Source organism: Tenrec ecaudatus, chromosome 1 (assembly GCF_050624435.1).
Source record: "Tenrec ecaudatus isolate mTenEca1 chromosome 1, mTenEca1.hap1, whole genome shotgun sequence".
Taxonomy (NCBI): domain Eukaryota; kingdom Metazoa; phylum Chordata; class Mammalia; order Afrosoricida; family Tenrecidae; genus Tenrec; species Tenrec ecaudatus.
This window is the reverse complement of record NC_134530.1, coordinates 89,603,780-89,620,813: the sequence shown is the minus strand read 5'-3', so window position 1 is coordinate 89,620,813 and position 17,034 is coordinate 89,603,780. Positions and strand designations below refer to the sequence as shown.

Genomic DNA, 17,034 nt, shown 5'->3' with positions numbered 1-17,034 from the left:
TATGATTGAGATGATGTATGTCACATTTGTATTCAGCTTGTGTGTTAGACCAGGTTGATTGGAGAAACAAATTCAGTGACACATACTGTATGAGACAGCTTTATATGAAGAAGTAATTATATATCAGGAAACCTGCAATCCCAGCCCAACTCAAGTGCCTAATTCCAGTGATATTCCTTAAGTCCCTCTTCCAAGTCATGCGGTCACATGCAGTGATGCAGAACACAGGACTGTCTCAGGCCAGTGGGAGCAAAGTCATGTGGATCCAATGTTGGTGGAAACATTGCATGGCCCAGCAGTTTTTAGGGTGGCCAGCAAGTAGGCAGGTGAAAGCAGAGAGAGGGGAAGGCTTCTAGAGCAGTGGTTCTCAACCTTCCCAATGCCACGATCCTTTACTACAGCTGCTCATGTGGTGGTGAGCCCCGACCATAGCATTATTTTCATTGCTACTTCATCACTGTAATGTTGCTGCTGTTAAGAATCAGGCGACCCCTGTGAGAGGGTCCTTCGCCCCCAGGTTGAGAACTGCTGTTTTTAGAGTTATACATTTCAGTCACACCTTCAAGTGAAGACTTTAGGCTTTGACTTGATAGGTTAAGTTTCATCCTTATTTTCTTTTAAAACATTTTATTGGGAGCTCATACAACTGTTTTCACCATCCATACATCCATCCATTGTGTCAAACATATTTGTATTATTTGTTGCCATCATCATTCTCAAAACATTTGCTTTCTGCTAGAGCCCTTGGTATCAGCTCATTTTCCCCCTCCTTCCCCATCCTCCCTTATGAACACTTGATAATTTCTAAATTATTATTATTTTGTCATATCTTACACTGTCCGATGTCTTCCTTCACCTACTTTTCTGTTGTCCATCCCCCAGGGAGGGGGTTATATGTAGATCCTTGTAATCAGTTTCCCCTTTCTACCCTACCTTCCCTCTACCCTCCCAGTTTTGCCACTCTGACCACTGGTCCTGAAGGGATCATCTGTCCTGGATTCCCTGTGTTTTCAGTTCCTATCTGTACCAGTGTGCATCCTGTGGTCTAGTCAGGTTTGTAAGGTAGAGTTCGGATCATGAGAGTGGAGGGGAGGAAGCATTTAGGAACTAGAGGAAAGTTATATGCTTCATTGTTGCTACACTGTCCCTGGATTGGCTCGTCTCCTCCCGCTTACCCTTCTGTAAGGGGTTGTCCAGTTGCCTACAGATGAGTCTTTGGTCCCCAATCTGTACTCCCCCTCATTCAAAATGATTTGATTTTTTGTTCTTTGATGCCTGATACCTGTTCTCTTCGACACCTCATGATCACACACGCTGGTGTGCTTCTTCCATGTGGGCTTTGTTGCTTCTGAGCTAGATGGCCCCTTGTTTACCTTCAAACCTTTAAAACCCCAGATGCTATATCTTTTGATAGCCAGGCACCATCAGTTTTCTTTGCCACATTTGCCTATGCAACCGCTTTGACTTCAGTGATCCTGTCACGAAGGTGAGGGTCATGGAATGCCAATTTAATACAACAAAGTTTTCTTGCATTGAGGGAGTACTTGAGTAGATGCCCAATGTCCATCTTCTACCTTAATACTAAACCTATAAATATGTGCACATTGATCTATTTCCCCATCCTAATATAAATATATTTACATATGTATGTGTCTTTATGTAGACCTCTATAAATGCCCTTTGCCTCCTTTTACTTTCCTCTTGTCCCACTATGATGCTCAGCCTTTATTTGGATTTTAGTAATTCCTGTCGGTTACTTACTCTAGATCAAGCTCTACCAGACCTCCTACACCCTCCTTACCACCGATTTGGATTACTTGTTCCCTTGTCCCTTTATTTGTTAATACCATGTCCTTTCCCCCCACTTCTACCTCTCCCATGTCCCCCAGACATATTTTCTTATAGGTGCCATGTTGGTAAAAAAAAAATCAACCAAAAACCTAACTACCACAGCTTGTAAATCAGTAATTAAAAGGCTGCTTTTATGATGTCATGTTAGTATTTTAAGCTAATTATTTGTTCTTATGTAACAAAAAATAAATTTCAATTCTTAGAGCTTTCCCAGAAAGTAACTTACTTCTGTGTATAGATAATGTAGACAATATTTTTTCTTCCAAAGCTAAGGCTTTTATATATTAGTTAAATTGATTAAAACACCTCTTTAAAGATATAATATTCAGTCTCCTATCAGTTCTTACTTATGATCTGTTATTTATTTTTTAACAGCTTTATTGTAATACAATTTATATACCATAAAATCTACCTTTTAAATTGTGCAGGTCGGAGGTTTTTAGACGCTTCAAAATGTCACAAGCATTCTAAACCCATTGTGTCGACTGTGAGTCTTTGTGAGTCCATTGACACACTCAGTGAGTGCGGCACAATGTAGAACTGCGCTCTGTAGGGTTTCGGTGACTGGCTTTAGATCGACCCACGGCCTTTCCAGTGGGGTGTTTGGAGGGTCTCGATCCTTGATTCGAGCCTTTTGGTTAGTAGCCCAGTAAGTTATTCCGCCCAGAGACTTTTTACCAATATCTTATTCCAGTATATTTTCATCTCTTCAGAAAGAAACTGCTGATTGTCAATCACTTCTTATTCTTTCCACTTAGGTTTGGCAAGCACTTATCTCCTTTCTATCTTTCTGGGTTTGTCTGTTGTAGACATTTTATATGAAACCAAAAAACCAAATTCACTGCCATCTAGCCAACATATGGTGACCCCATAGGAGAGGGTAGAACTGCACCTGTGACTTTCTAAAACTGTATCTCTTAATGGGTTTAAAAAGCCCCATCTTTCTTTCGCGGAGTGGCTACTGGATTTGAATTGTTGACCTTACAGTTAGCAGCCAAACATGTAACTGATATAGGGAAAACCAATAATAGAAATATAACATAATTTAACATTTAGTTTGTCAAAAATCCAAAATATAACAGTTTCCTCCCTTACAGTAAAAATTTCTTTGAAGCTTAATCAGCAGGGATGTTCTAACTCTGGAAGGAGGCTAACAAGGTCAGTGAAATAAGTAACCGGACAGTAAACATCACCCCAATTAAATAAACAAGGTTGCATGAAGCTTTAGGGTCAAGGTGGTTTAACGGTCCCTGGAGAAATGTAGGTATAGGCAATTTCCTAATGATCGATGTAAAACCTGCATCCTTAGATTATCAGTTGTATCCTGTGATACTGTAAAAGTATGGCAATCTCTTCTTAGGATCTTTGTAAAAATACCTGTTTCATGTAAATTAACTTGTGGGGTCAGGACTGAATTTGTTTGCGGGAATAAGCTTAGCATTTCTTGAATCAACCTGGACTCTGTTTTTGGCTATTGTGGCAGACTTTCAGACCCATTGCTGTCTGACATCATAACCATTTCACTACCAGGGGAAATGTGTTGTGCAAGTTGTGTCTGATTTCTTTCATTTAACATAATGCTCACAAGACTCATTGATATTGAGCTGAATATCAGTACTTCATTTCTCTTTATGAATGTGCAGAATGGTCAAAGAATGATTGGATGAGGCCACATCTGATCTCTGACTTCAGTCACAGTCATTGCTAGTTGAGGCTAACTCATAGTGACCCTAGATAGAAGGCAGGGTAGAAGTGCCCTTATGAATTTCCAAGGCTATAACTCTTTATGGGAGTAGGAAACACTGTCTTTTCTCCCAAGGGGTTGACTGGTCGTTTTGAACTGTTGACCTTTGGAATGAAAGCCCAATGAGTAGCTACAACACTACTAGGGCTCCCCTGACTTCAGTAGGGTGGGGTGGGGGGGGCTGGAGAACTTAATTTCACATTGGCCCAAAGCCAGTTACCACAAGACAGAGGCCAGATATGCTTCTACCTTATTTTACTCTATTCTGATACCTTATTTTACTCTATTCTGATACCAAATGTTTCCCTGTAGGCACATTTGCGGTAGCCACACAGAATTCTCAAACAGTACTCACAATTATGGGGATTTAAAAGGTCACCACAAGCCAGGATCAGAAAACATTACAGATACAGACATTAATGCGCAGCAACGCCTCTTCTAAGCCAGCAGCCAAGTCTCTCTGTGGTCCTCACTCAGCCTCACAGTCAAGTAGTGCTTTGGTGGCTGCCTCAGGAGGGCTTGGAAATCAGCCTGTCGCTTTGCCCCACTGCTCTGTGGTCTCCCCTATGAGATGCCTTCCCTCTGATGCTTTGCTTCCTTGGCAGCTTCAGACAGGGGCACTGAATGTTCCCTGCTGCTGGTCTCAGGAATTGCCGCTCCTGCGTTCGAGACAGCGCTCTTAACATCCTCAACAAGTCATTGGTCTTAAAAAGTTCTATCGTGATCTCCAGCTCCGTTTCTAGCACCAAGGTCATATTTTCCAACTGCTGTTCCATTCTCTTTGTTTTTAAATTGTGCATTTCAGTCATCAGTAATTATCAACGCATCTTGATCCATTTCATTTAGACAGATGTTGGTAGAATTCTTCAATTTCTGCCCCACTAAATTTAGTGGTTGGTGCATAAATTTCCATAACAGTTGTAGTGACTGGGTTTCTTTGTATTTGTATAGATATTACCTATCACAGACAGCATTGTACTTCAAAACAGATCTTGAAATGTTCATTCTTCTTGAATCTGTCATTTCTAATACAGTAAACTATGATTTTCTCATTCCAAATGGTCAATACCAGTCCACTGCAGCTCACCAACACCCAGAATATAAATCTTCATGTGTTGTTTTCATTTTTATCAACTTCTAATTTTCTTGGATTCATACCAAGTTCCAATTATCTTTCGATGTTTGTAGTTGTTCCTTCTCATTTTGAGTCATGCCTTAGCAGCAAATAAAGGTCCTGCAGGCTGTATTCCATGCAGAACAGTCTGGGATCAACTGGATGGCATGTACCAACATTAACAATATAACCTCAAAATATATAAAATGATAAATAGTTTAATAAATGCTGAATGATAAAAAACTACAAGCACCAGCAGAGGTATTTATTATAATTGAGAAAATTAAACATAGTTCTTATTAACTGATAAGATAAGCACAAATTACAATTCTGTTATAACTTTTTCTGAAAATACTATTTTTTCCCAAATGGTTTCATTGATATATTCTTTCAAATGTTCACGGTTGAAATCCTGTAAGAAACAAACCCTTTCAGGGCACAGAACAAGAGAGCTCAGCTGCCTCTATGTCTGGTTATATAATCTTTGACTACATAACCTGTAGTATGTTAGAGATGCCATAAAAAAAGCATCACAAACTAAGTGGCTTAAGACAATAAAAATTTATTCTCCCTTGCTTCTGGAGATTAGAAGTCTGAAGTCAGGGTGCATGCAGGGGTATATCCCTCTGAGGCCCTGGGTTGTAAGGAAGGACATCCCTGGTCTCTCCCAGTTTCTGGGGGCTCCAGGTCCTCCTTGGTTTGTGGTAGCATGACTCTAATCTCTTTCTCCGTCTTTCCATGACCATTTTCCTGCCGTCACGCATAGTGACACCAGTCTTATTGGAGTACGGTTTACCTTACTCCAGCGTGATCTACTAATTAAATGCATATGTAAAGATTTTATTTCCAGATAGGGTCACATTCAACATAAAATTTTAGGAAACAATTCAACCTGTAACCATGATTTTATAGATGAATGAAACTTGTAGACCATGATTTTATAGATGAATAACACTTGTAGACATAGTTGTAGAAAATATAAATAATTTTAATAAACTGTGTATGTAAAATGCTTCGAGCAACAAAAATGAAACCTAGATAGCCAGGGACCAATTAAGAGTTTTAGGAACTACTACTTTGTTAATCAATTTGTCTTCTGGTATTGAGTGTTTCAGCTCATTTCTGTCCATAAATCATATTAGGTGAACTTAAAAAAAAAAACTAAAGACCTATGGGAGTTATTTATCAAGCCCTGATGGGCTTTCTACTCTAGTGAACAGTTACGGTCTTGGAAATCCACAGGGGCCACTATGAGTCAGCATTGACTGAATGGCGGTGACTTTGGTTTGTTTTTTTGGCAGTTATTTATTCATAAGGTCTTTTTAATTGCCCACTTTTAGGCTAAACATTATGTTACCTTTGTGGGAGTTTTAAAGATGAATGTAAAAAAATGATTGTCCTTAAAATGTTATTTTTTTAATCGTTTTATTAGGGGCTCATACAACTCTTATCACAGTCCATACATACATCAATTGTGTAAAGCACATCTGTACATTGATTGCCCTCATCATTCTCAAAACATTTGCTCTCCATTTAAGCCCTTGACATCAGGTCCTCATTTTTCCCCCTCCCTCCCTGCTCCTCGCTCCCCACTCCCTCATGAACCTTTAATAATTTATAAATTATTATTTTGTCATAGATCCTTGTAATCGATTCCCTCTTTCCAACCCACTCTCCCTCTCCCTTCCCAGTATTGCCACTCACACCGCTGGTCCTGAAGGGATCATCCACCCTGGATTCCCAGTGTTTCCAGTTCCTATCTGTACCACTGTACACACTCTGGTCTAGCCAGAATTGTAAGGTAGAATTCGGATCATGATAGTGGGGATGGGGGTGGGCAGGGAGGAAGCATTTAGGAACTAGAGGAAAGTTGCGTATTTCATAGTTGCTCCATCGTACCCTGACTGGCTCTTCTCCCTGAGGCCCTTCTATAAAGGGATGTCCAGTGGCCTACAAATGGGCTTTGGGTCTCTACTCCACACTCCCTGTCTTATTCACTATGATAAGGTTTTTTGTTCTGATGATGCCTGATACCTGATCCCTTCAGCACCTTGTGATTGCACAGGCTGGTGTGCTTCTTCCACGTGGTCTTTGTTGCTTCTGAGCTAGATGGCCCCTTGTTTACCTTCAAGCCTTTAAGACCCCAGACACTATATCTTTTGATAACTGCGCACCATCAATTTTCTTCACCGCATTTGCTTATTCACCCATTTTGTCTTCAATGGTTATGTCGGGAAGATGAGCATCTTAGAATGCCAATTTAATACAAGAAAGTGTGCTTGCAATGAGGGAGTACTTGAGTTGAGGCGCAATGTCCTTCTGCTATCTTAATACTAAACCTATAAATATAGGCACAAAGCTCTATTTCCCGAGCCTCATATATAAATCTATTTGCATATGTACAAGTCTTTATCTAGATCTCTATAAATGCCCTTTGCGTCTCACCTCTTTCCTCTATTTACTTCGACTTTCCTTCTGTCCCACTATCATGCTCAGTCCCCACCTGGGTTTCAGCAATTCCTCTTGGTTGCATTACCATTGATCATGCCCTACCAGGCCTCCCACACCCTCCTCACTACTGATTTGGATCACTTGTTGTTCCCTTGTGCCTGGGTTTATTAACACCACTATCTTTCTACCCACCTCCCCATCTCCCATGTCCCCCCGTAACTGTCGGTCCTGTTGTTTTCTCCTCCAGATTGTTCATCTAGCCTATCTTATTTAGACAGACCTGCAAAGATAATAACATGCACAAAAACATGACAGAGCTAAACCAAGGAACAATATACAACGAAACAAACACAATAAACTAATGATAAAAAACAAAACAAAACACAACAAGAAAGAAAAGCTTGTAGTTAGTTCAAAGATTTTTTGTTGGCCTTTAGGAGTGTTTTCCAGTCCAGTCTGTTGGGGCACCATGCCCTGGCCCCAAAGTCCACCTTCAGCTTTCCCTTGGGACCTCACCACTTCATTCCCTTGTTGTTCTGTTTCACCCCCTTAGTGTTTTGCCTTGGTGTGGCAGGATCAGATCGGGCACATTTCCCACAGTGTGCCTCTGGTGTTGTCCCCTGTAGGGCCATGGGTTAGTAAGGGGCATCATGTCTCATAGTGGGCCGGGCCATGTGATTCTCTGTGTAGACAGGTTGTTCTAATTGGGAAAATCATTTTCAATGCCTCGTGGGCCAGGATGTGCTTCACTCTCTCCTCCTCCCCCTTTACTGCTCCTGTGTGCTTTGATCAGATATGTCCCTCTCCTGGAGCTGAAGATTCAATGCCGTCCTTTGAAATAAATTCTCCTGGGGGGAGGGGCAGGTGTTCACATAGTAGATGGGATTGGGGCCGGCCCCACAGACCTCTCCACTGGTTCCCTACTCCACGCTGGCATGTTGCATTCACATCTTTGAGCACTGGATTGAAGTCTTTCCCTGTGGAGATATAAATAATACACTCTCCTTGGGTGGGTTAGTGCCTTGTGCCCCCGCTAACTATTTCTTTTTTTATTATTATTAATTTTTCCTTTCTACACCTCCTTTTGTTGTCTAACATGCGTATCCCTATACTTGATCTGGTCCCTGCCATACTACCTGGTCCTCACCCCAGGAATGTTTGCATATAGTAGCTTTTTCCCTTTGCCCCTTTTGAATTTTTAAAAAATCTATTCCCTGTGCCAAAAGTCTCAAGTTGGTCCCAATTCCCTCATTGATGGCCCTAATAGTTTGGGGTTTAACTTCAAGGTCTATGATCCACCTTGAGTTTATTCCTGTGCATGGAGTGAGATAAGGGTCATTTTTCTGCAGTAGATATCCATTTTTCCAGCATCACTTGTTAATGTTAAAGAGGACATCTGGTTCCCATTTGATATTTATGGGGGCCCTTATCAAAGATCAGTTGTCTGTATGCTGATGATTTAATTCTGGGTTTTCATTTCTTTTCCATTGGTCTGAGTATCTGTCACTGTACCAATACCATGCGGGTTTGACAACTCTGGCTGTATAGTATGTGCTAAAGTCAGGTAAAGCAAGCCCTCCCACTGTGTCCTTCTCCTTGTGGAGTTCTTCTGGGCTTCTTCCCTTTCCATATGAAGTTAGTAATCAGTGTTTCCATTTCTTTGAAGAAAGATGAGAGAACTGACATCTTGACTATATTTAGTCTTCCAATCCACGAGCATGGGATGTTCTTCCATTTGTTGAGGTCGCTCTTAGTTTCTTGTGATAGTGTTCTATAGTTTTCCCCATGCAGATCTTTTATTCTTTTAGTCAGGTATATCCCTAGGTATTTCAATTTATGTTTGGCTACTGTGAAGGATACCACCTTTTTGATCTCCTCTTCTGTGGTCTTATCCGATGCGTATAACAGTTCGATGGACTTCTGTTTGTTGATTTTGTATCCTGCCACTCTGCCAAACTCTTCTATTGCTTCCAGTAGTCCCCTTGTGGAGCTTTTGGGATTTTCTATATATGAAATAATATCATTTGCAAATAACGATAGTTTCACCTCTTCCTTCCCCTGATGAATACCTTTGATGTCTCTTCTTTGCCTTATGCTGTTAGCTAAAACCTCCAGCACGTTATTAAATAACAATGGTGATAACAGGCATTCTTGTCTGGTCCCTTTTTTCAGTAGGATTGTTTTAGTCTTTTCTCCATTGACTGCCAATTTGGCTGTTGGTTTTTCATATATAGCTTGTGTTGTCTTGAGGAATTTTCCTTCCATTTCTATCTTCTCAAGAGAGTGAATAGTGCCACAAACGTCAGATGGTAACGTGCTGTAGCAGTGTTCTGCAGTTTGAGATTACTTGTCCCTGGAAAAATAGAGGTGGATTACCACATTCCGTATGGTTGGTGACTTACGCTGTAAAAGATATACATGGAAATTTGAAATTCAGAAAGAAGATGTAGAAATTAATTTTAGAATGAGAATTCCCTTCCAGTTACTTTTTAAACTTAAAAAAATAAACTTTAAATTATTGCATCTTTTTTTTCTTAAAGGTTTGAGATAGAAATTGAGCCTATTTTTGCAAGTTTGGCTTTATATGATGTCAAGGAAAAGAAAAAGGTAAGATTATATATTTAAACATAGTCTTTGGTCACAATCTTAGATTTAGGAAACGTGTTTTTAGGTTGTTTTATAAGATTGTCTTTGAGAATTAAGCATGGATCTTTTAAAAATGGAAGAAACCTAGTTTTGTTTCACTGAAAGTCTTAAAAGCAAAAAGCAACTTAAAAAATAGAAAAACTATTTGCTGGAATGTAAGTGCGGGTTTACAGAGCAGCTCAGCGTTTCATTTAACAGTCCGTACTCATCTTGTTTCACATCATCCTTTGCACCGTATATACTCGAGAATAAGCCAGCCTGAATATCAGCCACAAAAACTATAAAAATGTGCTGAAAAACTCGATTCTACATGAGTATATAGAGTAATTCCTTCACTGTACCATCGCTTGTCTCTGTTTCCAATGTCCATTTCTCCTTTCCTAACCTTCTGAACTTTGTCTTTAGTAAAATGCTGCCATTTTGACGTTACGTGGGGGTGAGTTCAGTTCCAGACTCACGGTGTAGCGCAGAGCTGTAGTCTTGAGGACCCCACTAATCTCTATCTGATCCATAAAGAAACCCAGTTTTCTCTTAATTGAATGAGTATAAAATCGTTCTACTTGGTTAATAATTAGCACAACAGAAGGATGCTACTTAAACGATGTATGTAAGAGAATGATTGTGCCAGTGGATGCTGGCGTAATTTTCAAATTTTGTTTGGTAAAAGATCACTTATGAAAAAATATCACTTATGTTTATTATAAATATTATGTCTTGACTTTTTACTATTATATCTTTATTATACTTGGGATATTTTTAAAGTGCTACTTCATACAATTCTTTTAAAAAAATAATTTTATTGGGGGCTCATACTTTTCTTATCACAATCCATGCATACATCCCTTGTGTCAGGCACATTTGTACATTTGTTGCCATCATCATTCTGAAAACATTTTCTACTTGAGCCCTTGGTGTCAGCTCCTTTTTCCCCCCCTCCCACCTCGCTCCTTCCTTTACCAACCCCTGGTAATTTATAAATTATGATTGTTTTGTCATGTCTTACACTGTCTGACATCTCCTTTCACCCACTTTTCTCATACAACAATTCTTAATGTAATATTCCAAGTTTTAATGTATGTAGACACTTGAAGTGCCTCCCGTGACTTGGTGTTACATGTAAGACAGGGATTTCTGCCCTGGAACTCTGCTGCAGCTACTTGTATCTGCTAAGTCAGAACTTCTGATAAGATTTTTTTTTTTTCATTTGGGCCAGGACTTTTTGTTCTTGTTGGGAATATTTTTTTTTATATTTTATTAGGGGCTCATACAACTCTTATCACAATCCATACATATACATACATCAATTGTATAAAGCATATCCGTACATTCTTTGCCCTAATCATTTTCAAAGCATTTGCTCTCCACTTAAGCCCTTTGCATCAGGTCCTCTTTTTTTTTTCCCTCCCTCCCCGCTCCCCCCTCCCTCATGAGCCCTTGATAATTTATACATTGTTATTTTGTCATATCTTGCCCTATCCGGAGTCTCCCTTCCCCCCCTTCTCTGCCGTCCATCTCCCAGGGAGGAGGTCACATGTGGATCCTTGTAATCAGTTCCCCCTTTCCAACCCTCTCACACTCCACTCTCCCAGCATTGCCCCTCACACCCTTGGTCCTGAAGGTATTGTCCACCCTGGATTCCCTGTGCCTCCAGATCCCATATGCACCAGCGTACAACCTCTGCCCTATCCAGTCCTGCAAGGTAGAATTCGGATCATGGTAGTTGGGGGAAGGAAGCATCCAGGATCTGGGGGAAAGCTGTGTTCTTTATCCGTACTACATCGCACCCTGACTGACCCATCTCCTCTCCTAAACCCCTCTGTGAGGGGATCTCCAGTGGCCGACAAATGGGCCTTGGGTCTCCAATCTGCACATCCCCCATCATTCACTATCATAAGATTTTTTAAAAAGCCTAGTTTGGTCTAATTCATGACAACAATAATTTGTATATTTTATTAATAGTTACCTTTTATTAAAATATACTTAGCATATTATTATTTCTGATATTTATTATATTTGATTTCCCTAGTAGTTTTTACATTATGTGTTGAGTTAGTCATATAAAGATGGTCATAGGGAAAGATAAGATAAGCTGTAGTTTAGCATATAATGTTCTAATGTATGACTAGCTATACATGATTTTGTGAATTTGTAAATTATACAGATTTAAAACTGTTAATATATCGATTTATTTTTTCAGATTTCAGAAAACTTTTATTTTGACCTTAATTCTGAGCAGATGAAAGGGTTGTTACGTCCACATGTGCCACCTGCTGCTATTACCACCCTTGCAAGATCAGCTATTTTTTCTATAACTTACCCTTCCCAGGATGTCTTCCTTGTAATAAAGGTGAGGATAATGTTACATGCATTTGTATTTATTTGCAGTGTCTATATACTTGTCTACCTGCATAGAGAACATTCATGGCAAGAATTTCACCAACTCCTCATTTATTGACTACCTTGTTATCTAATCATTTGCATTTACAGTAGTAAAATAATCTATCCCAATATTTTGCACACTAAAGACACATGGCTTGCAGTATTGAATAGAAAGATAAGAAGCAAAGTATAACTCTAGCTGTGATGGCTAAGGTCATCTGTTAACTTGTCTGGCCCATGATTAGGACAGGAAGATAGGAAGTTTTTACAATGTACTCATTTGTATCTTTAAATTTTTATTTCTATGAATGCATTTTCTATTCACATTCATTCTTGGAGACAGAGTCTTTATATGTGCATTGGAAAATAAAAATAAATACTGAATATCTTGTCATTAGATAAGATTAATATTAACAATTAGTGAATGTTAACTAGCATATTCTTATGCTTTTTTTTTATTAGTTGGGATTTAACACATATATCATTTTAAATTTCAGTCTCGTCAAGTAGAATGTACAATTGCTACCACAATCAGTTTCCAAACACTGAATAGAGACCATCCATGACAAGAATTTTCCAGTTTCCAAACAGTTTCCTTTCTCCTAGGATCCCTTGACATCGTCCTATACCTTTATCAATATATATAGACCATTCCACTCTTATTTTTTTAACCAGCTCCAAAATGAACAGTATTTCATGTTTTTTTATGATACATATATATATATATATAATGGATTTATTCCTATTTTATTTAGCACTTTACATGGTTAGAGACAATCTGAAAAATGTGGTTTATGGGAACTATTGTATTGGCCACTGAAGAGTATTATTTCGATTTGGCTTTATTAAATTTTAATTTTGATATACTAAATGAACATGAATTTATAGTTGATTTATTTTTTTTAAGTCTAAGTCGACTTTACAATTTTGCCATCAACAGCTGGAAAAAGTCCTTCAGCAAGGAGACATTGGAGAATGTGCAGAGCCGTATATGATTTTTAAAGAAGCAGATGCCACCAAGGTAAAATGTCATACCTTTCACTTTCTCTACACTATTGCTCTTGTAATTTGGGAGAATAATATGCATATGCATACCATGTTAAAGAATTTCACTATAAATTCCTCCTCCCCCCATATTGATCTATCTTTTATATTTATTTTGCCACCTAGTTTTTGTCTCTACCTGTTCTATGTTTGCATGGATTCCTTGCCTATGCCGCCCCCCAACCCCTTTCACTTTCAATTTATTTGTGTCCTTGAGTCTAAGTTGTGTCTCTTGTAACCAGCATATAGCAGTATCATGTAATTCCTATTTCAGTCTTGAGAATTTTCAGCAAGTTATATATATCAAGTGATTTTTCTACATTTATAGAAAGGCCCATTGGGAAAGCATTGGACTGTTACCTGCAAGGTCTGTGGTTCAGACCCACCGTGTGAGAAAGATGAGTCTTTCTAACCTCCCATAAAAATGTATAGCCTCTGAAACCCTTCATAGGTTTGCTATGAATTGGAATTGACTTGATGGCAATCTGGTTTTTTTTCCTTACTTTCTTTTTTTGTGTTGATGGTGATATATTATGTTGGTTGATTTTTCTAATGTCTTGAAATTAATCCCACTTGGTATTTGGTATATGATGTGTTAATATGCTGTTAGATTATGTTTGCTAGAATTTACTTTGAGTGGTTTGATGGCAATGTTGGGGAAGGACTGGTCTGCTTACCTCTGTGAACCCACCAGCTGCTCTATGGAAGAAAGATAAGGCTCTGTGCTCATGTAAGGATTTATTATGAATTTGAATGGACTCAATGGCAGTAAGTAGGTTTTAGGTTTTTGGGTAGAATTTATTTGAGATTTTTTTCTTAAGGGATATTGACCTATAGTGTTTTTTTTTCCGTCCCCCTTGTTATCAGGGTTATATTTGAATGTCAGGGTTTTGTTTGCTTCATCAGATGAGTTAGGGAATCTATTTTCTGTACCTTTTGGAAGAGTGTAAACAGGATTGTGTCAGTTCTTGAACTGTTGGAAGAATTCCCAGTTGAGTCAATATGGCCCAGGACTTTCTGCTGGGAAGTTTTTCATCACTGAGGTTGTTTGCTCATCTGCATCACTCTTTGAGGTTTTCTATTTCCTCTGGAGTCAGCATGAGTAGTGTGGGTGCTTGTAAGATTTTGTACATTTTATCTAAGTTATTCAGTTTGTTGCTCTACAGCTTTTAATATGTCTTCATTCTCCATTTCAATTAGATCAGTTGTGATATCTGTTTTCATTTCTTATTTTGGTGGTTTGCATCTCTTTTTATTCTGTCATTTTATCTAAAGTTTGGATATTTTATTGACCTTTGCAAACTAACTTCTTGTTTTTTAGTTTTTAATTTTATTTATTTCTGCTGTGATCTTTGTTTTTTTTTTGGGGGGGGGGAGGTTCAGGAGTAGTTTACTTTTCTCCCTAGTTGCTTAAGTTATAAAGTTATGCTGTTAACTTGAGATTTTTTCTTTTTTTTCATTTGTAATATATTACCAAATCATATATTTATGATTGTTAAATTTTCTTTTCAAATGAATGTATAAGGGTGCTTTACTCAATTGATGTATGTATGGATTGTGATAAGAGTTGTAAAGCCCGAATAAAATGATTTATTAAAAAATATTTCAAGAAAAAATTTCTTTCCAAATGAACCCTTTTATTACTATATAATGTTCATCTTGATTTTAATAGATTTTGTCTTAATTCTTCTCTTCATGTCTAGATTGCCCCCAGATGGTACATAGATTAAAAAAAAATTATATGTGTCCTTTTGTAAACAGGTGTGCCTTTTGTAAGTAGGTTTGTTCTTTAAAATCTCTACCTTAAAATGAATGGATTCTTTAAATTTTTGGTTTCTTACCAATGATTTAGTTCCATTTAACTTTTCATAATTTAAAATTTTGTTATATTTATCAAACAGTGATATTGATGAACACTTCTTAGAGAAACAGACTCATTCTAGGTTTTTATCTTGCTGTAAATAATTAAGGAATTATACACTTAAACAATTAAGAAGAATACACTCTATTTTGCTGCTAGAGAGACTTACATGTTGGGAAAATTAGTAAACACTTAAAACCAAATTCCAGCTACTCTGTTAGCTAGAAGAATAGCAGGTGATCTTTGGCTTTATGAACAGAGGATTTAACACACACAGGCAATCAAGAGAAGTATACTTCAGAATACCAAGCTCTGTGTCCTAACATGGGTGGATGTGTGCACATGGTCTTCTTTGATCCCTGGCTATCTAGTTGAATTCAGGCTGAAAGTCGCCTGTCTTCCCCCCAAACTCAATGTCCTCTAGTCGATGCTGGCTTTAGTGACCTTATAGAACAGAGTAGAGGTGCCCTCTTATAATATTTTGGTCTGTGTTTCCTTTATCACAACCCTGGGATTATTTATGAGTGACCCAACTGCTGCTTCAAGATGGCCGTGAATTAAGGATTCTTTCAGATTGACTCAACTGCCCTTAATTTCTACAGAGTAATAGAATTTAACAAGTTATAATCTGGAATATTTCTGTAGTTGACACTTGCTGACTAGAACTTGGTAAAGTTTGCTTTCCTAAAATATCACCTGTAAGATTTAAGTATTTTGGGCATTTTGTCCCCTTTTTTCCCTCCAAGATTACATAATCCCATGTTACTGGACTTTTGTTTTTATAGAATATAGTGGGATTGGTTAGTGTAAATTAATGTCTGGATCGATTTCTCTCTAGCATAATCATATAATGTGTAAAGTTCTGTTTTGCAGAACAAGGAGAAGTTGGAGAAGTTGAAAAGTCAAGCAGATCAATTTTGCCAAAGACTCGGGAAATATCGCATGCCTTTTGCTTGGACTGCTATTCATTTAATGAATATTGTTAGCAGTGCTGGAAGTTTGGAAAGAGATTCCACAGAAGTAGAAATCAGCACTGGAGGTAGGAGTGGTTTACATGAAATAATTCCAACTGTATAGTTTTTCTCCCTGTTTAACGTGTAGACTTGTTTACTTTGTAGGCTTTGCCGTGAAATATTTGATGAAAATACACATAGTAAACCATGCTCCAAGTCAAGAATTTTACACATAATATTCAGTGACAATGGCCACATCCTTTACATTACGTCAATGTTCTCATTATTTCAATTCTAGTTGTTCCATTTCCATTAAATTAGTCTCCCTGCTCCCTAACCTTCTCATCTGTGCTGTAGTCTGTTTGGTTTCGTAGAGTTTACTTTGAAAAAGCATAGTGTGACCCAAGAGTGGCATTCTTTACTTTTTGAGTTAATCTGCTATTTAGTTAAAAGTAACTCCAGGGACCTTCTTTTTTATTTAATATATTGATATTGGGAATATGACCAAAGCAAGCTTAATTGCCATTGAGTAGCTGCTCTCTCCTAACGATCATACAGGACAGAATAAAACTGCTACTGTGCGTTTTGAGACCGTATCTCTTTACTGGAAGTAGATGTAGAACGCCCTGTCTTTCTCCTGCCGAGTAACCGGTTGGTGGTTTTGAACTGTTGACTTTTTGAATCACAGCCCAACATGTAGCCACTATGCCACAGTACTCCCCAAATTCATCTACAGATTCAACTCAATACTTGTCAAGATCTCAGCTGGTTTTGAGTGGAAATTGAGGCCTGACCTGACAGTTTCTATGGAAATGCAAGAGACCAAAAATAGTCAAAGCAAACTTTAAGTAGAACAAAGTTGGAGGGCTTAAACTTTCTGATTTCAAAATTTATTACAGAGTTATAAAAATGAGGAATATAATTCTGGCATAAGGAGAGACATATAGGTAAATGGAGTAGAATTGACAATCCAAAAATAAACATTTACATT

The 17,034-nt window shown here is 38.2% G+C and overlaps 1 protein-coding gene across 7 annotated transcripts in view; it reads left to right on the top strand.

Annotated features, from left to right (window-relative positions):
- Positions 1-17,034, top strand: part of DOCK7 (dedicator of cytokinesis 7) — a 223,108-nt gene that overhangs the window by 50,393 nt on the left and 155,681 nt on the right. For all 7 annotated transcript variants that reach the window (XR_012785763.1, XM_075557038.1, XM_075557029.1 and 4 more), the window contains exons 8-11: positions 9,701-9,767; positions 12,004-12,153; positions 13,126-13,206; positions 15,964-16,129. Coding sequence is in view for 6 of the 7 variants with exons in the window: in XM_075557038.1 (XP_075413153.1) it covers positions 9,701-9,767; positions 12,004-12,153; positions 13,126-13,206; positions 15,964-16,129 (464 nt within the window). In the remaining variant the exon portion in view is untranslated. The remainder of the gene's footprint in view (positions 1-9,700; positions 9,768-12,003; positions 12,154-13,125; positions 13,207-15,963; positions 16,130-17,034) is intronic.